Here is a 23,937-nt window from a genome sequence, read left to right as displayed (position 1 = left end):
TCCCATTGAGACCTCCATGTGAGAGAAAGCAGAGGAATCTGCCTTTTTCCCTCACTCTTTGGGACTCTATTCTTCCTCTCATGCACTGCAACCATGTGTTCTACCTGTGGGGTGTCTTTGCGCAAGTTTTTCATGCATAAACCGTTTTAATACATCCTATTGTTGCCGTGTTGTTATTTACCTCTTGCATCTAGACACCTGCTTAGTATGGTATCAATACCACATTAAAAAGTCTTTGATAAACTTACTCTGACTCTAAATTGACTGTGTTGATTTGAGTTAAACAGCTTTTATTTTGTCACAGGCTTTCACAACCTCTGAGGATGCTTGCCATAGATGTAGGCGAAATGTCAGGAGAGAATGCTTCTAGAACATATAGCCCGAAAAACCTACAACAACCCAGCTTTTAGTTTATTTATTTTGTATTATTATATACTAACCATCCCCTGACATGCGTTGCTGTGGCCCATGTGTGCTTTGTGTGTATATATGTGTGCATGCATATGTATATGTATATATTTATATATGTGGTTTTGCGCATGCGTTGTAATAATATTTTTTTGGCTTTAAAAGTCCCTTCTGCTGTTTTTTTCCAGTGTTTTTATGAGTGATGGTCACTTGTTGGCCTGAACAGTTTCCTTCTCTCCTTCCTTCTCTACCTTTCTCTCTTTTCTCCCTTCTCTTGTTCCCTCGTTCCCTCCTTCCTTCCCTCTTTCTTTCCTTCCTTCTTTCACTTTATTTCCTTCTCTCCTTCCTTCCTTCCCTCTTTCTTTCCTTCCTTCTTTCACTTTATTTCCTTCTCTCCTTCCTTCCTTCCCTCTTTCCTTCCTTCCTTCTTTCACTTTATTTCCTTCTCTCCTTCCTTCCTTCCTTCCTTCCTTCGTTCCTTCCTTCCTTCCCTCCCTCTTTCTTTCCTTCCTTCTTTCACTTTATTTCCTTCTCTCCTTCCTTCCCTCCCTCCCTCCCTCTTTCTTTCCTTCCTTCTTTCACTTTATTTCCTTCTCTCCTTCCTTCCTTCCTTCCTTCCTTCCTTCCTTCTTTCCCTCCCTCTTTCTTTCCTTCCTTCTTTCACTTTATTTCCTTCTCTCCTTCCTTCCTTCCTTCCCTCTTTCTTTCCTTCCTTCTTTCACTTTATTTCCTTCTCTCCTTCCTTCCTTCCTTCCTTCCTTCCTTCCTTCTCTCCTTCCTTCCTTCCCTCTTTCTTTCCTTCCTTCTTTCACTTTATTTCCTTCTCTCCTTCCTTCCTTCCTTCCTTCCTTCCTTCCTTCCTTCCTTCCTTCTCTCCTTCCTTCCTTCCTTCCTTCCTTCCTTCCTTCCTTCCTTCCCTCTTTCTTTCCTTCCTTCTTTCACTTTATTTCCTTCTCTCCTTCCTTCCTTCCTTCCTTCCTTCCTTCCTGCTCTCCTTCCTTCCTTCCTTCCCTCTTTCTTTCCTTCCTTCTTTCACTTTATTTCCTTCTCTCCTTCCTTCCTTCCTTCCTTCCTTCCTTCTCTCCTTCCTTCCTTCCCTCTTTCTTTCCTTCCTTCTTTCACTTTATTTCCTTCTCTCCTTCCTTCCTTCCTTCCTTCCTTCCTTCCTTCCTTCCTTCCTTCCTTCTCTCCTTCCTTCCTTCCCTCTTTCTTTCCTTCCTTCTTTCACTTTATTTCCTTCTTTCCTTCCTTCCTTCCTTCCTTCCTTCCTTCCTTCCTTCCTTCTCTCCTTCCTTCTTTCCCTCTTTCTTTCCTTCCTTCTTTCACTTTATTTCCTTCTCTCCTTCTCTCCTTCCTTCCTTCCTTCCTTCCTTCCTTCCTTCCTTCCTTCCTTCCTGCTCTCCTTCCTTCCCTCTTTCTTTCCTTCCTTCTTTCACTTTATTTCCTTTTCTCCTTCCTTCCTTCCTTCCTTCCTTCCTTCCCTCCCTCTTTCTTTCCTTCCTTCTTTCACTTTATGTCCTTCCTTCCTTCCTTCCTTCCTTCCTTCCTTCCTTCCTTCCTTCCTTCCCCTTTCTGTGTATATGTGTTTTGTGTGTGCATATATGTGTGTATATATTTGCTTATTGTTGGGAATCGAGAGCTGTTAGTGAGCAAGGATTGACTTCCATTCAGCAGGATGGAACAGGATTGCAGATCCACAACTCATAGGATCAAAAATAATATGTTTATTAAAGAGAAAAGAAATCCATTCTGGATAGGAAAGGTTCTTGGAGCTCACTAGCTTCACTGAGCTATCATCTAAGGCAGTGGTTCTCAACCTGGGGGTCGGGACCCCTGGGGGGGTCATGAGGAGGTTTCAGGGGGGTCGCCAAAGGCCATCCAAAAACATAGTATTTTCTGTTGGTCATTGGGATTCTGTGTGAGAAGTTTGACCCAATTCTATTGTTGGTTGAGTTCAGAATGCTCTTTGATTGTAGGTGAACTATAAATCCCAACAACTACAACTCCCAAATATCACGGTCTATTTTCCCCAGACTCCGCCAGTGTTCACATTTGGGCATATTGGGTATTCGTGCCAAGTTTGGTCCAGATCCATCATTGCATGAATCCACAGGCATGATCATCAAGTTTGCAGACGACACCAAATTGGGAGGGATAGCCAATAGTCCAGAGGACAGGAGCAGGACTCAAAGGGATCTTGACAGATTAGAGAGATGATGGGCCAAAACTAACAAAATGAAGTTCAACAGTGACAAAAGCAAGATACTCCACTTTGGCAGAAAAATGAAATGCAAAGATACAGAATTGGGGACAATGCCTGGCTCGAGAGCAGTACGTGTGAAAAAGATCTTGGAGTCCTCGTGGGGAGGAAGGTGAACACGAGCCAGGAATGTGATGTGGCGGCAAAAAAAGCCAATGGGATTTTGGCCTGCATCAATAGGAGCCTAGTGTCTAGATCTAAGGAAGTAATGCTACCCATGCTCTATTCTGCTTTGGTTAGACCACACCTGGAATATTGTGTCCAATTCTGGGCACCACAATTCAAGAGAGATATTGACAAGCTGGAATGTGTCCAGAGGAGGGCGACTAAAATGATCAAGGGTCTGGAGAACAAGCCCTATGAGGAGCGGCTTAAGGAGCTGGGCATGTTTAGCCTGAAGAAGAGAAGGCTGAGAGGAGATATGATAGCCATGTAGAAATATGTGAGAGGAAGCCACAGGGAGGAGGAGGGAGCGAGCTTCCTTTCTGCTTCCCTGGAGACTAGGACGCGGAACAATGGCTTCAAACTACAAGAGAGGAGATTCCATCTGAACATGAGGAAGAACTTCCTGACTGTGAGAAGGGCCGTTCAGTAGTGGAACTCTCTGCCCCGGAGGGAGTGTGGTGGAGGCTCCTTCTTTGGAAGCTTTTAAGCAGAGGCTGGATGGCCATCTGTCAGGGGTGATTTGAATGCAATATTCCTGCTTCTTGGCAGAATGGGGTTGGATTGGATGGCCCATGAGGTCTCTTCCAACTCTTTGATTCTATGATTCTATGAAAAGGAAGAGAGCCTGAAAAATGGAGACAGGCCACCTGGCCCAGGCCAGGGCAATAAAAATACCTTTAAAAGAGGAAGTTCCGTTTTCCTTATAGGATTACATTCCTTGGTATTCAAATGAGGAGGAGATAGTACCACGCAAAGGGCAATGCCCCCTTCTTAACCCCTTCTTAACCAACTCAACTACAGGAAATTGGGAGGAATCCCTAAGTCTATCTAGTCTATCTACTCATCTAAACCACAGACATGTGCCTTTCGTCTCAAGAACAGAGAAGCATCCCGAGCTCTGAGGATTATCACCTGGGAAGGAATCCCACTGGAGCATTGCAGCGCACCCAAATACCTGGGAGTCACTCTGGACCGTGCTCTGACCTACAAGAAGTACTGCCTGAACATCAAACAAAAAGTGGGCGCTAGAAACAATATCATACGAAAGCTGACTGGCACAACCTGGGGATCACAACCAGATACAGTGAAGACATCTGCCCTTGCGCTGTGCTACTCTGCTGCTGAGTATGCATGCCCAGTGTGGAACTAATATCACCACGCTAAAACAGTGGATGTGGCTCTTAATGAGACATGCCGCATTATCACAGGGTGTCTGTGCCCTACACCACTGGAGAAATTACACTGCTTAGCCGGTATTGAACCACCTGACATCCGCTGGGGAGTAGCAGCCAATAGTGAAAGGGCCAAGGCAGAGACATCTCCAGCTCATCCCCTGTTTGGGTATCAGCCAGCACGTCAATGACTTAAATCAAGAAATAGTTTTCTAAGAACTGCAGAGACACTCGCTGGAACACCCCAGCAAGCGAGAGTCCAAAAGTGGCAGGGGGTACCAGCCAATAGTGAAAGGACCAAGGCAGAGACATCTCCAGCTCATCCCCTCTTTGGGTATCAGCCAGCACGCCAACGACTTAAATATAGACATAGTTTTCTAAGAGCTACAGAGACACTCGCTGGAACACCCCAGCAAGCGAGAGTCCAAAAGTGGCAGGGGGTACCAGCCAATAGTGAAAGGACCAAGGCAGAGACATCTCCAGCTCATCCCCTGTTTGGGTATCAGCCAGCACGTCAACGACTTAAATCTAGACATAGTTTTCTAAGAGCTACAGAGACACTCGCTGGAGCACCTCAGCAAGCGAGAGTCCAAAAGTGGCAGGCTCAAACCCAGAACCTCAACCAATGGCTGATACCAAATGAGAGACTCCCCCCTGGGCACACAGAAGACTAGGTGACTTGGAAGGCATTGAACAGACTGCGCTCTGGCACCACGAGATGCAGAGCCAACCTTCAGAAATGGGGCTACAAAGTAGAATCCTCGACATGCGAGTGGGGAGAAGAGCAAACCACTGACCACCTGCTGCAATGCACCCTGAGCCCTGCCACATGATGCACAAGGGAGGACCTCCTTGCGGCAACACCAGAAGCACTCCAAGTGGCCAGATACTGGTCAAAGGACATTTAACCAGCTACCAAACTCACAAGTTGTGTACTTTTCTGTTTGTTTGCTTTGTTCTGTTAGACTGGTTGTTCTGACACGGCAAATAAATCTACTCATTGAGGGCTGGAGACTTGTGCAGTCAGGGATGAAACCCAACAATTATATATGTGTGTTTGTTTATATAGGTGGTTTTGCGCATGAGTTGTAATGTGGTTTTTTTTTGTTTTTTTGCTTTTGAAGTCCCTTTTGTTGTGTTTTTCAGTGTTTTTAGGAGTGATGGTCACTCGTTGGCCTGAGAGGTGCCTTGTGTCCAAATTTGGTGTCCATTCGTCCAGTGGTTTTTGAGTTATGCTAATCCCACAAACAAACATGACATTGTTATTTATATAGATTTGTCTATCTATTTATTGTTATATAGCCAAGTCAATCAGGGCTCCTGGTGGCACAGCAAGTTAAACCGCTAAGTTGCTGAACTTGTTGACTGACAGGTTGGCAGTTCAAATCTGGGGAGTGGGGTGAGCTCCTGCTGTTAGCCCCAGCTTCTGCTAATCTAGCAGTGTGAAAACATGCAAATGTTAGTAGATCAATGGCGGTTACCTTCTGCAGGAAGGTAACCGCCAAGCTGCTGAACTTGCTGACCGAAAGGTTTTCAGGTCGAATCTGGGGAGTGGGGTGAGCTCCTGCTGTTAGCCCCAGCTTCTGCCAACCTAGCAGTTCAAAAATATGCAAATGTGAGTAGATCAATGGGTACTGCTTCTGCAGGAAGGTAACCGCCGAGCTGCTGAACTTGCTGACCGAAAGGTTGGCAGGTCGAATCTGGGGAGTGGGGTGAGCTCCTGCTGTTAGCCCCAGCTTCTGCTAACCTAGCAGTTCAAAAACATGCAAATGTGAGTAGATCAATGGGTACCAGATCAATGGGTACCGCTTCTGCAGAAGGTAACCGCCGAGCTGCTGAACTTGCTGACTGAAAGGTTGGCAGGTCAAATCTGGGGAGTGGGGTGAGCTCCTGCTGTTAGGCCCAGCTTCTGCCAACCTAGCAGTTCAAAACATGCAAGTGCAAGTAGATCAATGGGTACTGCTTCTGCCGAGCTGCTGAACTTGCTGACCGAAAGGTTGGCAGGTCAAATCTGGGGAGTGGGGTGAGTTCCTGCTGTTAGGTCCAGCTTCTGCTAACCTAGCAGTTCCACTGCTGAACGGCTCTCACAGTCAGGAAGTTCTTAAAATCATAGAATCCAAGAGTTGGAAGAGACCTCCTGGGCCATCATCCAGTCCAACCCCATTCTGCCAAGAAGCAGGAATATTGCATTCAAATCACCCCTGACAGATGGCCATCCAGCCTCTGCTTAAGAGTCTCCATAGAAGGAGCCTCCACCACACTCCGGGGCAGAGAGTTCCACTGCTGAACAGTCAGGAAGTTCTCCCTGGGCAACGTCCTTGCAGACGGCCAATTCTCTCACACCAGAAGCGACTTGCAATTTCTCAAGTTGCTGCTGACATGAAAAGAAGTGTGTTATGATTAATTTCAGAGTGGGAAGAGACCCCAAGAGGGCATCCAGCTGAACCCCTTTCTTGCTTATGCTTTCTTTCTTTCTTTCTTTCTGCCAGGCAGGAGAGCACCACCCGATCCCTCCCGGCAGATGTCCCTCCTCCTCCGCGTGGCGATGGCTCCTTCCGTCCTTCTTCTGGGGGTCCTCCTCCTTCTCCTTCCTCCCCTGGCGACCCCCCAGAGGGCTCCTGAGGAGGGGGAGGCGTGGGCGTCGTCGTGGCTGTTCGGGGACCTGTCTGCGGGGGAACTTCGCGCGGTGCGGGACTTCCTGGTGGGGCGGCCGGAGCTGGGTCTCGCGCGGGACCCTTCTTCCCACTCCCCGCCCTCCCTGGCGCGGAACGAGCTCTTCCTGGTGGAGCTGGAGCCCCCTCCCAAGCGGGCGGCCTTGCGGGCGCTGCACTCCACGCGTGGGCGGCCCCCTCCCCCCCGCCGGGCGCGCGCCGTGGTCTTCTTCGGGGCGGGGCCTTCCCCCAACGTGACCGAGTACCTGGTGGGGCCGCTCCCCTCGCCCACCTGGCTGCGCCCCTCCGGACGCCCGCTGCCTTTCGCCTCGCGGCCCGTGACCCACGAGGAGGCCGGCCTGATCCACGCGCGCCTCTCGGAGCTGCTCTCCCCGCTCTCGGCCTTCCTGGAGGAGTCCACGGGCGGATTCTCCTTCGGCCCCGGCTGCGGGAGCAAGTGCCTGGCGCTGACCGACGTGGCCCCGCGTGGGTTGGCCTCCGGGGAGCGGCGCTCGTGGGTGATGCTGCAGCGCGGCGTGGAAGGCTTCTTCCTCCACCCCACGGGCCTCGAGGTGCTGCTCGACCACCGCGACTTGGACCCGCGGGAGTGGAGCCTCCAGCGCCTCTGGTACAACGGGAAATACTATAGCGGCGTGGACGAGCTGGCCTCCCTCCACGCGCGAGGGGAGCTGGAAGTGGTGCGCCTGCCTCACGTGGAGCCCGAAGGTGGGTTCGCCTCCTTCGCGCCGCGGGGGGAGTTCTCCACGGAGGAAGAGCCCCCCGCGGCGGAGGCCTGCCCCCCGCCCACGGAGAGGCCCTTCTCGCTGCGTGGGAACCGCGTCTCGTACCGCGGGTGGCGCTTCTCCTTCCGCCTGCGCTCCTCGTCGGGCCCGCAGCTGCTGGACGTGCGCTTCGGGGGGTCCCGCGTGGCCTACGAGGTGAGCGTGCAGGAGGCGCTGGCCTTCTACGGGGGGGCCTCCCCGGCCGCCATGCAGACGCGCTTCGTGGACGCCGGGTGGGGGATGGGCGCGGCCACGCACGAGCTGGCCCCCTCCGTGGACTGCCCGCCCGGCGCCGCCTTCGTGGACGCCCACCACCTCTACAACTCGGCGGGGCCCCTCCGCCTCCCCCGCGCGCTCTGCCTCTTCGAGGCCCCCACGGGCACCCCGCTCCGGCGGCACTTCGACCCGGACTTCTCCTCGGCCTCGCCCACGGGCTCCACGGCGCGCTTCTACGGGGGGCTGCCCGGCGCCGCCCTCGTCCTCCGCGCCTCCTCCACCGTCTACAACTACGACTACCTCTGGGACTTCCTCTTCCACGCCAACGGGGTCCTCGAGGCCCGCGTCAGCGCCACCGGCTACCTCCACGCCTCCTTCTTCACCCCCCACGGGCTTCGCTACGGCACCCGCATCCAGGAACACCTCCTCGGGAACCTCCACACCCACCTCGTCCACTACAAGGTCGACCTCGACGTGGCCGGTGAGGAGGGGGGAGGGGGGAGGGGGCCGAGAAATAGGCAACCCCGAGATCAAGGCACCACCCCTCCCAGGACCCCCGGGATCAAGGCGGGGGGGGGGGGGGAGGGCGTGGCGACGGGGATAATTGCTTATTATTATTGTTATTGTTATTATTTAGAAATAGGGACTCTCCACTCATTGATCAAGGCAGGATGTGTCACTTTGCCAGGGCTCTGCCTTATTTGGGTAGGGATGAATCAAACTCCCAGTTTTATCAAGGCAGGATGTGTCACTTTGCCAGGGCTCTGCCTTATTTGGGTAGAGATGAATCAAACTCCCAATTTTATCAAGGCAGGATGTGTCACTTTGCCAGGGCTCTGCCTTATTTAGGTAGAGATGAATCAAACTCCCAGTTTTATCAAGGCAGGATGTGTCACTTTGCCAGGGCTCTGCCTTATTTGGGTAGAGATGAATCAAACTCCCAATTTTATCAAGGCAGGATGTGTCACTTTGCCAGGGCTCTGCCTTATTTGGGTAGAGATGAATCAAACTCCCAATTTTATCAAGGCAGGATGTGTCACTTTGCCAGGGCTCTGCCTTATTTAGGTAGAGATGAATCAAACTCCCAATTTTATCAAGGCAGGATGTGTCACTTTGCCAGGGCTCTGCCTTAATTAGGTAGAGATAAATCAAACTCCCAATTTTATCAAGGCAGGATGTGTCACTTTGCCAGGGCTCTGCCTTATTTAGGTAGAGATGAATCAAACTCCCAATTTTATCAAGGCAGGATGTGTCACTTTGCCAGGGCTCTGCTTTATTTAGGTAGAGATGAATCAAACTCCCAATTTTATCAAGGCAGGATGTGTCACTTTGCCAGGGCTCTGCCTTATTTGGGTAGAGATGAATCAAACTCCCAATTTTATCAAGGCAGGATGTGTCACTTTGCCAGGGCTCTGCCTTATTTGGGTAGAGATGAATCAAACTCCCAATTTTATCAAGGCAGGATGTGTCACTTTGCCAGGGCTCTGCCTTATTTGGGTAGAGATGAATCAAACTCCCAATTTTATCAAGGCAGGATGTGTCACTTTGCCAGGGCTCTGCCTTATTTGGGTAGAGATGAATCAAACTCCCAATTTTATCAAGGCAGGATGTGTCACTTTGCCAGGGCTCTGCCTTATTTGGGTAGAGATGAATCAAACTCCCAATTTTATCAAGGCAGGATGTGTCACTTTGCCAGGGCTCTGCCTTATTTGGGTAGAGATGAATCAAACTCCCAATTTTATCAAGGCAGGATGTGTCACTTTGCCAGGGCTCTGCCTTATTTGGGTAGAGATGAATCAAACTCCCAATTTTATCAAGGCAGGATGTGTCACTTTGCCAGGGCTCTGCCTTATCTGTGTAGAGATGAATCAAACTCCCAATTTTATCAAGGCAGGATGTGTCACTTTGCCAGGGCTCTGCCTTATTTGGGTAAAGATGAATCAAACTCCCAATTTTATCAAGGCAGGATGTGTCACTTTGCCAGGGCTCTGCCTTATTTGGGCAGAGATGAATCAAACTCCCAATTTTATCAAGGCAGGATGTGTCACTTTGCCAGGGCTCTGCCTTATTTGGGTTGAGATGAATCAAACTCCCAATTTTATCAAGGCAGGATGTGTCACTTTGCCAGGGCTCTGCCTTATTTAGGTAGAGATGAATCAAACTCCCAATTTTATCAAGGCAGGATGTGTCACTTTGCCAGGGCTCTGCCTTGTTTGGGTAGAGATGAATCAAACTCCCAATTTTATCAAGGCAGGATGTGTCACTTTGCCAGGGCTCTGCCTTATTTGGGTAGAGATGAATCAAACTCCCAATTTTATCAAGGCAGGATGTGTCACTTTGCCAGGGCTCTGCCTTATTTGGGTAGATATCAATCAAACTCCCAATTTTATCAAGGCAGGATGTGTCACTTTGCCAGGGCTCTGCCTTATTTAGGTAGAGATGAATCAAACTCCCAATTTTAACAAACAGTTAAATTAATTAAAACAGCACTGACTTGCTGGCTGTTTTTATAGTCCAAAATATCAAACACAAAGATAGCACACAGCTATAGAATAAACAAAAACTGATAGCAAAAATAACTTTGTAGTCAAAAGGGTCCAGTCCAGGGGTCAGATGCCGAGAGTTCAATAAACAAAGTCCAGGGATCAAGAGTCTATACCGTAGTCCAAAGCCAGTCCAAGGGTTCAAGGTTCCAGGGTTCCAAGGTTACAGGAGACAGGTCAGGATACTGAAAATCCAACAGACCTGGGGGGGGGGGGGGGAAACCAGCAGCATCCACCACCAAAATGCAAGAGATACTTTTCTCCCAAAGATCAGTCCCAAGGTTAGCTCCTTAAATCCAGTGACACCCAGCTGCAACCCATCTCCTGCACACCTCCACCCCTAATTGATTTCACCCATGAACTCCCACTTACAGATTACCAAACCCTCTAGAATACTCACAATAACCCTTCCATCAACAGCTTTCATGGCTGGAATCACTAGGTTCTTGTGGGTTTCTTCGGGCTATATGGCCATGTTCTAGAGGCATTCTCTCCTGACGTTTCGCCTGCATCTATGGCAAGCATCCTCAGAGGTAGTGAGGTCTGTTGGAATTAGGACAATGGGTTTATATATCTGTGGAATGGCTGGGGTGGGGCAAGGAGCTCTTCTCTGCTGGAGCTAGGTGTGAATGTTTCAGTTGACCACCTTCATTAGCATTTGAAGGCCTGGCTGAGCCTGGGAAAATGTTTTGTTGAGAGGTGTTAAGCTGTGCCTGGTTGTTTCCTCTCTGCTGTTTTGCTGTTGTAATTTTAGAGTTTTTTAATACTGGTAGCCAGATTTAGTACATTTTCATGGTCTCCTCCTTTCTGTTGAAATTATCCACATGCTTCTTGTGGATTTCAATGGCTTCTCTGTATAGTCTGACATGGTGGTTGTTGGAGTGGTCCAGCATTTCTAATGAAGGTGGTCAGCTGAAACATTCACACCTAGCTTCAGCTGGTATTTTTGTAGTTGCTGGTATTTTTAGTTCTCCTACCATCAAAGAGCATTCTGAACCCTACCAATGATTGAATTGGGTCAAACTTCCCACACAGAACCCCCATGACCAAAAGAATATATTGTGTTTTCTGATGGTCTTTGGCGACCCCTCTGAAACCCCCTTGCGACCCCTCCAGGGGTCCCGACACCCAGGTTGAGAAACACTGCCTTAGAGAGTCTTGCCGGGGAGGGCTGGGTCTCCCTCCTTTCCTCCCTCCCTCTCTCTCACTCCGTGGCCCTCCAAGGGAAAGGGCTGGACTAGATGACCCCTGTGTGCCCCCCATCCTAAGCTTTCCTTCTTCCTCTTCTTCAGGGACGGAAAACTCCTTTGAGACCATGGAGCTGGGCCTGGAGAACATTTCCGTGCCGTGGGCGCCGGAGCAACGCATGGTGCAGCCCTTCCTGGAGCGGAAGCCGCGGTCCCGAGAGCGCCAGGCCGCCTTCCCCGTGGGTGCCCCACTGCCCCGCTACCTGCTCTTCCGCAACCCGGCCCGGAGGAACCGCTGGGGTCACCGGCGCTCCTTCCGCCTCCAGCCCTTCTCCCACGCTGGGCCCATCCTCCCCCGAGGGTGGAAGGAGGAGCGTGGCGTCTCCTGGAGCAGGTGAGTGGACCAGGGGTTCGGCTATGTGGCCTCAAGAGCCCCCCTGGGGTGGGGAATGCCAGAGAGCTGATTTAGGTCTCCCTTCAGAGAGGAACAGAGGAGGGAATACAGAAAGATGATGGGCCAAAACTAACAAAATGAAGTTCAACAGTGACAAATGCAAGATACTCCACTTTGGCAGAAAAAACGAAATGCAAAGATACAGAATGGGGGACAATGAGGCCTGGCTCGAGAGCAGTATGTGGGAAAAAGATCTTGGAGTCCTCGTGGGGAGGGAGTTAACCATGAGCCAACAATGTGATGTGGGGGCAAAAAAAGCCAATGGGATTTTGGCCTGCATCAATAGGAGCCTAGTGTCTAGATCTAAGGAAGTAATGCTACCCCTCTATTCTGCCTTGGTTAGACCACATCTGGAATATTGTGTCCAATTCTGGGCACCACAATTCAAGAGAGATATTGACAAGCTGGAATGTGTCCAGAGGAGGGCGACTAAAATGATCAAGGGTCTGGAGAACAAGCCCTATGAGGAGCGGCTTAGGGAACTGGGCATGTTTAGCCTGAAGAAGAGAAGGCTGAGAGGAGATATGATAGCCATGTATAAATATGTGGGAGGAAGCCACAGGGAGGAGGAGGGAGCAAGCTTGTTTTCTGCTTCCCTGGAGACTAGGACGCAAGGGAACAATGGCTTCAAACTACAAGAGAGGAGATTCCATCTGAACATTAGGAAGAACTTCCTGACTGTGAGAACTGTTCAGCAGTGGAACTCTCTGCCCCGGAGTGTGGTGGAGGCTCCTTCTTTGGAAGCTTTTAAGCAGAGGCTGGATGGCCATCTGTCAGGGGTGATTTGAATGCAATATTCCTGCTTCTTGGCAGAATGGGGTTGGACTGGATGGCCCAGGAGGTCTCTTCCAACTCTTTGATTCTATGATTCTATGATAATGATAATAATACCAATAGATAGCTGCTATGAGTCTCCTTGTGGAGAGCAAAGGCAGGCTATAAATTTATTTTATTTTATTTATTTATTTACTTACTTTGCTTCTATACCACTGTTCTCTATACCGAAGGCGACTCACAGCGGTTCACAACAATAAGAGACAGCAGAAATTCAATGTACAATATAATAACAGTTAGCAGTGTAATCCATTACACAATTAATAACAATAAACAATTAGCGATTACTGCAGTAACCAATCACTATCGTCTCATCATCAAAAACATGATCCAAATACGTCATCCGTTGATCCATTCCAGTGTTCGTTAACCAATCATTGCACTAATTGTTCGAACGCCTGTTCAAAGAGCCAGGTCTTCACTTTTTTGCGGAATACCATTAGAGATGGTGCTAGTCTAATGTCGGTAGGAAGGGCGTTCCACAGCCGAGGAGCCACCACCAAGAAGGCCCTATCTCTCGTCCCCGCCAGCCGAGCTTGAGAAGCAGGCGGGATCGAGAGCAGGGTCTCCCCGGAAGATCTCAAAGTCCTGGTGGGTTCATAGGCAGAGATGCGGTCGGATAGGTAGCTTGGGCCAGAACCGTTTAGGGCTTTAAAGGCCAACGCCAGCACTTTGAATTCAGCCCGGTAGCAGATCGGTAGCCAGTGGAGTTGGCGCAACAGGGGGGTTGTATGCTCCCTGCGCTTCGCTCCTGTTAAAATCATGGCTGCCGAGCGTTGGACTAGTTGAAGCTTCCGAGCTGTCTTCAAAGGCAACCCCACGTAGAGAGCGTTGCAGTAGTCTAAACGGGATGCAACCAGAGCGTGGACTACCGTGGCCAAGTCAGACTTCCCAAGGTACGGGCGCAGCTGGCGCACAAGCTTTAGCTGTGCAAATTGGGCCCTCCCTCCTTCCCTGACCCTCCAGGTGTTTTGGACTTCAGATTCCACAATCCCTAACAGGCCCCTTCCTTTTCCAATTATTATTATTATTATTATTATTATTATTATTATTATTAGAAACCCCACAAAATGAGTCCACAGAAGACATTTTGCTGGTTGTATATATTGGCTCACACCTCGGACCCTTCCCAAGTGTCTAGGAATGTGTGATGTATTATTATTATTATTATTATTATTATTATTATTATTATATTATTATTATTATTATTATTATTATTATTATTATTATTATTAGAAACCCCACAAGATGAGTCCACAGCAGACACTCTGCTGGCTGTTGAATTGGATCGCATGTTGGACACTTCCCAAGTGTCTAGGACTGTGTGATGTACTATTATTATTATTATTATATTATTATTATTATTATTATTATTATTATTATTAGAAACACCACAAGATGAGTCCACAGCAGACACTCTGCTGGCTGTTGAATTGGATCACACGTCGGACCCTTCCCAAGTGTCTAGGAATGTGTGATGTATTATTATTATTATTATTATTATTATTATTATTATTATTATTATTATTAGAAACACCACAAGATGAATCCACAGCAGACACTCTGCTGGCTGTTGAATTGGATCACATGTTGGACACTTCCCAAGTGTCTAGGACTGTATTATTATTATTATTATTATTATTATTATTAGAAACCCCACAAGATGAGTCCACAGCAGACACTCTGCTGGCTGTTGAATTGGATCACATGTTGGACACTTCCCAAGTGTCTAGGACTCTGTGATGTATTATTATTATTATTATTATTATTAGATTTTTTTGTCGTGTCAGGAGCGACTTGAGAAACTGCAAGTTGCTTCTGTTGTGAGAGAATTGGCTGTCTGCAAGGACATTGCCCAGGGGATGCCTGGATGATTTGATGTTTTTATCATCCTTGTGGGAGGCTTCTCTCATGTCCCCGTATGAGGAGCTGGAGCTGATAGAGGGAGCTCATCCACCTCTCCCTGGATTCGAGCCTGCAACCTGTCGGTCTTCAGTCCTGCCGGCACAGGGGTTTAACCCACTGCGCCACTGGGGGCTCCATTATTATGTATGTATGTATCTATCTAATTATTATTAGATACATAACAAAATGACTTCACAGCAAACAAGGTCACTCTACTGGCTGTTGAATTGGATCACACGTCAGACCCTTCCCAAGTGCCTAGGACTGTGTGATGTATTGGCGAATGATGTGTGCAGATCCTAGTAAGGTGGCCTTTTGCAGCTGGCAGAGGGTCAGCGCTGATTGTGTTTAAGTGCAGGCCAAGGTCTTTAGGCACCACACCCAGTGTGCCCACCACCACTGGGACCCCCTTGCCTGGCTTGTGCCACAGTCTTTGCAGTTTGATCTTTGAATCCTCATATCATGTCATCTTTTCCAGTTGTTTCTCTGCAATCCTGCTGTCACTTGGGATTGCAACATCGACAATCCATACTTGGTTTTTCTCCATGATTGTGAGGTCTGGAGTGTTGTGCTCCAAAACTCTGTCTGTCTGAATCCGGAAGTCCCAGAGAAGTCTGACATGTTCATTCTCTGTAACTCTTTCTGGCTTGTGATCCCACCAGTTCTTTGTGGCAGGCAAGATGGTGTTTGTGGCACAAATCCCAATGAATCATCTGAGCAAGGGTGTTGTGCCTCTGCTTGTGGTCAGTCTGCGGGATCTTCTTGCAGCAGCTGAGAATGGGATCTAGTGTTTCGCCTGCTTCCTTGCAGAGTCTACACTTGGGATCTGTTGTCGACATTCCAATTCTGTCTTTGATGGCATTAGTTTGAATGCCTTGTTCTTGGGCTGCCAGAATCAGGCCCTCCTTGGTCTCCTTTTTCATAATTATTACTATTATTATTTGGAAATAAGTGCTCACCTCGCACTCCATGGGCCGGAGGAAAGACCTCACTGCCTCTTTCCCAGAGACCCCACCACCTGAGTCTTCCTGGCCCCCAATTCTGTCTCCTGAACCCAAGGGTGGTGGTACTGATGTCATCCTTCCCTCCCTCCCCCACGGACCAGGTACCACTTGGCGGTGACGCAGCAGCACGACTCCGAGGAGCGCAGCAGCAGCATCTATGCGCAGAACGACCCCTGGCAGCCCCGCGTCTCCTTCGAGCGCTTCCTCCGTGACAATGAGAGCATCGAGAACAAGGTTTGGCACTGGACACGAGTGGGGAGGGAGGGATGGGGTGCACAATCACCCACCTGCAACACCTTCCTTGGAGGCTTTGAAACAGAGGCCAGGTGGCCATCTGTCAGGGGTGTTTGGATTGTGCTTTTCCTTCATGGAAGAATGGGGTTGAACTGGATATGTAACCAAATTTTCAAAAAATGTTCTGTCCCTGGTGTGAAAGTATTCTCTCCTGTTTAATTGTGTGGTCCTTAGGGTTGCTGTTTGTCCGGGCTGCCTGGCCACATTCCAGAAGCATTCTCTCCTGATGTATTGCCCACATCGATGGCAGGCGTCCTCAGAGGTTGTGAGGTCTATTGGAAACTGGGCAAGTAGGGTTTATATATATATCCCTGTGGAATGATGTCCAGAGTGGAAGAAAGAAAGAACTCTTGTCTGTTGGAGGCAAGTGTGAATGCTGCAATTGGCCACCTTGATGATTAGCAGACTAGCAGGAAGCAGCCAGGCTTTGAAGCTGCAAAGCTATTCAATGCTAATCAACGTGGCCAATTGCAATATTCCCACTTGCCTCCCACAGACAAGAGTTCTTTCTTTCTCCCACCCTGGGCATCATTCCACACTTGCCTCATTTCCAACAGACTTCTCAACCTCTGAGGATACCTACCATAGATGTGGGCAAAACGTCAGGAGATAATGCTTCTGGAACATGGCCAGACAGGCTAGAAAACTCCCAGCAACCCTGTGATGTCCAATGTGGGAGAAAGACTCTTGTCTGTTGGAGGCAAGTGTGAATGCTGCAATTGGCCACCTTGATGATTAGCATTGACTAGCAGGAAGCAGCCAGGCTTTGAAGCTGCAAGGCTATTCAATGCTAATTGACGTGGCCAATTGCAACATTCCCACTTGCCTCCAACAGACAAGAGTTCTTTCTTTCTCCCACCCTGCGCATCATTCCACACTTGCCTCATTTCCAACAGACTTCTCAACCTCTGAGGATGCCTACCATAGATATGGGCAAAACATCAGGAGATAATGCTTCTGGAACATGGCCAGACAGGCTAGAAAACTCCCAGCAACCCTGTGATGTCCAATGTGGGAGAAAGACTCTTGTCTGTTGGAGGCAAGTGTGAATGCTGCAATTGGCCAGCTTGATGATTAGCATTGACTAGCCTTGCAGGAAGCAGCCAGGCTTTGAAGCTGCAAGGCTATTCAATGCTAATTGACGTGGTCAATTGCAACATTCCCACTGGCCTCCCACAGACAAGAGTTCTTTCTTTCTCCCACCCTGGAAATCATTCCACACTTGCCTCATTTCCAACAGACTTCTCAACCTCTGAGGATGCCTGCCATAGATGTGGGTGAAACGTCAGGAGAGAATGCTTCTGGAACATGGCCAGAGAGGCTGGAAAACTCCCAGCAACCCAGTGATGTCCAGTGTGGGAGAAAGAACTCTTGTCGGTTGGAGGCAAGTGTGAATGCTGCAATTGGCCAGCTTGATGATTAGCATTAACTAGCCTTGCAGGAAGCAGCCAGGCTTTGAAGCTGCAAGGCTATTCAATGCTAATTGACGTGGCCAATTGCAATATTCCCACTTGCCTCCCACAGACAAGCGTTCTTTCTTTCTCCCACCCTGGACATCATTCCTCGTTTCCAACAGACTTCTCAACCTCTGAGGATGCCTGCCATAGATGTGGGTGAAACGTCAGGAGAGAATGCTTCTGGAACATGGCCAGGCAGGCTGGAAACCTCCCAGCAACCCAGTGATGTCCAGTGTGGGAGAAAGAACTCTAAGTGTGGGAGAAAGAAGAAACTCTTGTCTCTTGGATGCATGTGTGAATGCTGCAATTGGCCAGCTTGATGATTAGCATTGACTAGCCTTGCAGGAAGCAGCCAGCCTTTGAAGCTGCAAGGCTATTCAATGCTAATCAGCGCGGCCAATTGCAACATTCCCACTGGCCTCCCACAGACAAGAGTTCTTTCTTTCTCCCACCCTGGACATCATTCCACACTTGCCTTATTTCCAACAGACTTCTCAACCTCTGAGGATGCCTGCCATAGATGTGGGTGAAACGTCAGGAGAGAATGCTTCTGGAACGTGGCCAGACAGGCTGGAAAACTCCCAGCAACACAGTGATGTCCAGTGTGGGAGAAAGAAGGAACTCTTGTCTGTTGGAGGCAAGTGTGAATGCTGCAATTGGCCACCTTGATGATTAGCATTGACTAGCAGGAAGCAGCCAGGCTTTGAAGCTGCAAGGCTATTCAATGCTAATTGAGGTGGCCAATTGCAACATTTCCACTTGCCTCCAACAGACAAGATTTCTTTCTCCCACCCTGAGCATCATTCCACACTTGCCACATTTCCAACAGACTTCTCAACCTCTGAGGATGCCTGCCATAGATGTGGGTGAAACGTCAGGAGAGAATGCTTCTGGAACATGGCCAGGCAGGCTGGAAACCTCCCAGCAACCCAGTGATGTCCAGTGTGGGAGAAAGAACTCTAAGTGTGGGAGAAAGAAGAAACTCTTGTCTCTTGGATGCATGTGTGAATGCTGCAATTGGCCAGCTTGATGATTAGCATTGACTAGCCTTGCAGGAAGCAGCCAGCCTTTGAAGCTGCAAGGCTATTCAATGCTAATCAGCGCGGCCAATTGCAACATTCCCACTGGCCTCCCACAGACAAGAGTTCTTTCTTTCTCCCACCCTGGACATCATTCCACACTTGCCTTATTTCCAACAGACTTCTCAACCTCTGAGGATGCCTGCCATAGATGTGGATGAAACGTCAGGAGATAATGCTTCTGGAACATGGCCAGACAGGCTGGAAAACTCTCAGCAACCCTGTGATGTCCAGTGTGGGAGAAAGAACTCTTGTCTTTTGGAGGCAAGTGTGAGTGCTGCGATTGGCCAGCTTGATGATTAGCATTGACTAATCTTACAGGAAGCAGTCAGACTTTGAAGCTGCAAGGCTATTCAATGTTAATCGAGGTGGCCAATTGCAACATTCCCACTTGCCTCCAACGGACAAGAGTTCTTTCTTTCTCCCACCCTGGACATCATTCCTCGTTTCCAACAGACTTCTCAACCTCTGTGGATGCCTGCCATAGATGTGGGTGAAACATCAGGAGATCATGCTTCTGGAACATGGCCAGACAGGCTGGAAAACTCCCAGCAACTCTGTGATGTCCAGTGTGGGAGAAAGAACTCTAAGTGTGGGAGAAAGAAGGAACTCTTGTCTCTTGGAGGCAAGTGTGAATGTTGCAATTGGCCAACTTGATGATTAGCATTGACTAGCCTTGCAGGAAGCAGGCGGGCTTTGAAGCTGCAAGGCTATTCGATGCTAATTGAGGAGGCCAATTGCAACATTCTCACGCCTCCCACAGACAAGAGTTCTTTCCTTCTCCCACCCTGGACATCATTCCCCACTTGCCTCATTTCCAACAGTCTTCTCAACCTCTGAGGAAGCCTGCCATAGATGTGGGTGAAACGTCAGGAGATAATGCTTCTGGAACATGGCCAGGCAGGCTGGAAAACTCCCAGCAACCCAGTGATGTCCAATGTGGGAGAAAGAACTCTTGTCTGTTGGAGGCAAGTGTGAATGCTGTAATTGGCCAGCTTGATGATTAGCATTGACTAGCCTTGCAGGAAGCAGCCAGGCTTTGAAGCTGCAAGGCTATTCAATGCTAATTGAGGAGGCCAATTGCAACATTCTCACGCCTCCCACAGACAAGAGTTCTTTCTTTCTCCCACCCTGGAAATAATTCCACACTTGCCTCATTTCCAACAGACTTCTCAACCTCTGAGGATGCCTGCCATAGATGTGGATGAAACGTCAGGAGATAATGCTTCTGGAACATGGCCAGACAGGCTGGAAAACTCCCAGCAACCCTGTGATGTCCAGTGTGGGAGAAAGAACTCTGTGGGAGAAAGAAGGAACTCTTGTCTCTTGGAGGCGTGTGAATGTTGCAATTGGCCAACTTGATGATTAGCATTGACTAGCCTTGCAGGAAGCAGGCGGGCTTTGAAGCTGCAAGGCTATTCGATGCTAATTGAGGAGGCCAATTGCAACATTCTCACGCCTCCCACAGACAAGAGTTCTTTCTCCCACCCTGAGCATCATTCCACACTTGCCTCATTTCCAACTGACTTCTCAACCTCTGTGGATGCCTGCCATAGATGTGGGCGAAATGTCAGGAGGGAATCACTGCTACACACGTGTTCTACAGTGTCATGCTATGATCCTATGGTTCTCTGACTCTCTGGGGTGTCTCCCCCTCCCCTGCAGGACCTTGTTGCCTGGCTGACGGTGGGCTTCCTGCACATCCCGCACGCCGAGGACATCCCCAACACGGCCACTCCGGGCAACGCGGCCGGCTTCTTCCTGCGGCCCTTCAACTTCTTTGACGAGGACCCCTCCGCCGGCTCCCGCAGGACCCTCCTCGTCCGGCCCGACCACTTGTCTGACCCCCCCGTGATGCGGGCCCAGAGCTGGATGCCGGAGAGCCCCCCCGCCTGCGCAACGCAGCACCCCTTCAGCTTCGATGGCACCTACTGGGCGCAGGAGGAGGAGGAGGAGGAGGAGCAATAGCAGTAGCAGAGCCCACCCATAGAGACCCCAAGGGGGCTGCCTGGAGCTCCCCCCCAGAAGACCCCCATCTGAAGATGTCCCCCCATTGCTAAGAGGAGCAATCTTTGGGTTAAGGACGAAAGGAAGAGGAAGTCACGTCTTGGGTGGGTGGGTGGGGGGGGGTCTTTTGGACAAAGCTCAGGAGTCTCCCTGCAGAAAAGTCAGCTCAATGTCGCTTTGAGCCTCCTCGTGGCGAGAAACAGCGGGATAGAAACAAACATCACAATAAACATAATAAACATAATAAACAACAACAATAATAGGACATTTCATAGAATCCTAGAGTTGGAAGGAGCAATAGCAGCAGCCGAGCCCACCCATAGAGACCCCAAGGGGGCTGCCTGGAGCTCCCCCCAGAAGACCCCCATCTGAAGATGGCCCCCCATTGCGAGAGGAGCAATATGAGAGGAGCAATATTTAGGTTAAGGACGAAAAGAAGAGGGAGTCACGTCTTGGGGAGGGGGTCTTTTGGACAAAGCGCAGGAGTCTTCCTGCAGAAAAGTCAGCACAATGTCGCTTTGAGCCTCCTCGTGGCGAGAAAAAGCGGGATAGAAATAAACATCACAATAAACATAATAAACAATAACACCAATAATAATAGGACATTTCATACAATCTTAGAGTTGGAAGAGACCTCATGGGCCACACAATCCAACCCTATTTTGCCAAGAAGCAGGAAAATCACATTCAAAGCACCCCCAAGAGATGGCCATCCAGCCTCTGTTTCAAAGCCACCAAAGAAGGAGCCTCCACCACAGCAGAGAGTTCCACTGCTGAACAGCTCTCACAGCGAGGGAGTCCTTCCTCAGGTTCACGTGGAATCTCCTTCCGAAGGAGCCTCCACCACACCTCGAGGCAGAGAGTTCCATTGCTGAACACCTCTCTCTCACAGCGTGGAATCTCCTTCTGAAGGAGCCTCCACCACACTTCAAGGCAGAGAGTTCCACTGCTGAACAGCTCTCTCTCACTGTTAGGAAGTTCTTCCTCAGGTTCAGGTGGAATCTCCTTCCGAAGGAGCCTCCACCACACTCTGAGGCAGAGAGTTCCACTGCTGAACAGCTCTCTCTCCTAGCGTAGAATCTCCTTCCAGAGGCGCCTCCACCACACTTCAAGGCAGAGAGTTCCACTGCTGAACAGCTCTCATAGCGTGGAATCTCCTTCCGAAAGAGCCTCCACCACACTCTGAGGCAGAGAGTTCCATTGCTGAACAGCTCTTTCTCATAGCGAGGCAGTCCTACCTCAGGTTCAGGTGGAATCTCCTTCTGAAGGAGCCTCCACCAAAACTCCAAAGCAGAGAGTTCCACTGCTGAACAGCCCTCTCTCACAGCGAGGCAGTTCTTCCTCATGTTCAGGTGGAATCTACTTCCGAAGGAGCCTCCACCACACTTCCAAGGCAGAGAGTTCCACTGCTAAACAGCTTGCTCTCATAGCGTGGAATCTCCTTCCGGAGGAGCCTCCACCACACTTCAAGGCAGAGAGTTCCATTGCTGAACAGCTCTTTCTCACAGCGAGGCAGTCCTACCTCAGGTTCAGGTGGAATCTCCTTCTGAAGGAGCCTCCACCAAAACTCCAAAGCAGAGAGTTCCACTGCTGAACAGCTCTCTCTCACTGTTAGGAAGTTCTTCTTCATGTTCAGGTGGAACTTCACTCCTTTCCTGTAATTTGAAGCCATGACTTCATTGTGTCCTAGTCTCCAGGGCAGCAGAAAGGAAGCCTGCTCCCTCCTCCCTATGACATAATCCCCTCCCCTCTTGATCCATGGCCCTCATCATGCATGTCTCCTCTCAGCCTTTTCTTCTTCAGGCTAAACATGCCCAGCTCCTTAAGCCACTCCTCATAGGGCTTGTTCTCCAGACCCTTGATCACTTTAGTTGCCCTCCTCTGGACAGAATTGGACACAATATTCCAGGTGTGGTCTAACCAAGGCAGAATAGAGCATGGGGAGCATTACTTCCCTAGATCTGGCTCCTCTTGATGCAGGCCAACATCCCATTGGCTTTGGTTGGTGCCACATCACATTCCTGGCTCATGTTCACCTTCCTCCCCACGAGGACTCCAAGATCTTTTCCACACGTCCTGCTCTTGAGCCAGGACTCATTGTTCCCCATTCTGTCTCTTTGCATTTCGTTTTTCCTGCCAAAGTGGAGTCTCTTGCACTTGTCACTGTTGAACTTCATTGTGTTAGTGTTGGCCCATCATCTCTCTAATCTGTCAAGATCGTTTTGAATCCTGCTCCTGTCCTCTGGAGTATTGGCTCTCCCTCCCAATCTGGTGTCGTCTGCAAACTTGATGATCCTGCCTTCTAGCCCTTCATCCAAGTCATTAATGAAGACCCTGACCAGGACCGGGCCCAGGACGGAACCCTGCTGATGACACTCCACTTGTCACTTCTTTCCAGGATGAAGAGGAAGCCTTGGGGAGAATCACCCTCTGTGTTCGTCCACTTAACCAATTACAGACCCACCTCACCGTAGTTTTGCCTCGCCCACATTGGACTCATTTCCTTGCCAGAAGGTCATGGGGGACCTTGTCGAAGAAGGCCTTCCTGAAATCCAGGTACACTCCATCCACGGCATCATTCCCCGCATCTACCCAGCTTGTAACTCTATCGAAAAAAGATGCCTCCAAAGCTCTGCATTTCTTCCCAGGTCTTTTTTGCAGCAGAAAAAGCAGACAGTAAAATTACCAGTTGAATTTCCTCAAGTCTAATGCACTACCGAATCTAATGTGCACCTAAGTTTTCAAAATCCTGAAATTACATCTCTGTCTGTCTGTCTGTCTATTTATTTACTTACAGTATTTATATTCTGCCCTCCACAAGGGACTCAGGGCGGATTATGATATACACATACATGGCAACAATTCAATGCCATAGACACACAACGTATATAGACAGACACTCAGAGGCTATTTAACATTCCAGCTTTTCATGATGGTATTCTGGCCACCGGGGGAGCTGTTGCTTCATCCATTTGTGACACTGATGAAGTACTTCCTCATTCTTTGCATGCTTGCTGGAGATTTTTTTAATGGCCTCATAAATTAGTTAAATTAGCCTCCCCACATCAGCGGTACCTAAATTTCCTACTTGGGAGATGCAACTGTCTTTCAGGCTGCAAAGGTCGACAGCAAGCTACACAAATTGGTCGGAAGCTCACTCCGACCAGCGCTGGCTTCCAACTCATGACTTTTTGGTCAGTAGTGATCTTAATGCAGCTGACTCCCAGCCAGCTGCGTCACAGTTCTTGCATATCAGATATTTATGTTACAATTCATAACAGTAGCAAAATTAGTTATGAATTAGGAATGTAAATAATGTTCTGGTTGGGGGTCACCACAATAGGAGGAACTGTGTCAAGGGGTCGCAGCACTAGGACGGTTGAGAAACACTGATATAGAGCATGGTGTGCACATAATTGCAGAATCTTGGTAGGGCCACATTTTGAGCCCCCTCTTGACCCCCCCCCCCACCCCCATGCATGACCTCTTCCTCCCCCAAAGGCAGACCAAAGGCAGGTA

At 49.4% G+C, this 23,937-nt stretch overlaps 1 protein-coding gene across 1 annotated transcript; it reads left to right on the top strand.

The window, feature by feature from the left end:
• Positions 1-6,546: 6,546 nt before the first annotated feature.
• On the top strand, positions 6,547-20,379 carry AOC1 (amine oxidase copper containing 1). Its single transcript, XM_060782802.2, has 4 exons — positions 6,547-8,135; positions 11,490-11,778; positions 15,683-15,815; positions 20,077-20,379. Exons 1-4 carry the CDS (start codon positions 6,551-6,553, stop codon positions 20,377-20,379), a joined length of 2,310 nt encoding a protein of 769 aa, XP_060638785.2. The 5' UTR covers positions 6,547-6,550.
• The last annotated feature ends 3,558 nt before the right edge of the window (positions 20,380-23,937 follow it).

Source organism: Anolis sagrei, chromosome 6, assembly GCF_037176765.1.
Source record: "Anolis sagrei isolate rAnoSag1 chromosome 6, rAnoSag1.mat, whole genome shotgun sequence".
Classification (NCBI taxonomy): Eukaryota; Metazoa; Chordata; class Lepidosauria; order Squamata; family Dactyloidae; genus Anolis; species Anolis sagrei.
The sequence above is the reverse complement of the archived record's forward strand: the minus strand, read 5'-3'. Positions and strand labels throughout refer to the sequence as shown.

What these genes read in the sequence shown, in the direction of transcription:
- AOC1 (XM_060782802.2), top strand. Translation starts at nt 6,551, where the DNA reads ATGGCTCCTTCCGTCCTTCTTCTGGGGGTCCTCCTCCTTCTCCTTCCT. An exon ending in CGTGGCGTCTCCTGGAGCAG is followed by an intron (nt 11,779 to 15,682) that starts GTGAGTGGACCA and finishes CCCACGGACCAG; the next exon opens with GTACCACTTGGCGGTGACGC. An exon ending in ATGAGAGCATCGAGAACAAG is followed by an intron (nt 15,816 to 20,076) that starts GTTTGGCACTGG and finishes CCTCCCCTGCAG; the next exon opens with GACCTTGTTGCCTGGCTGAC.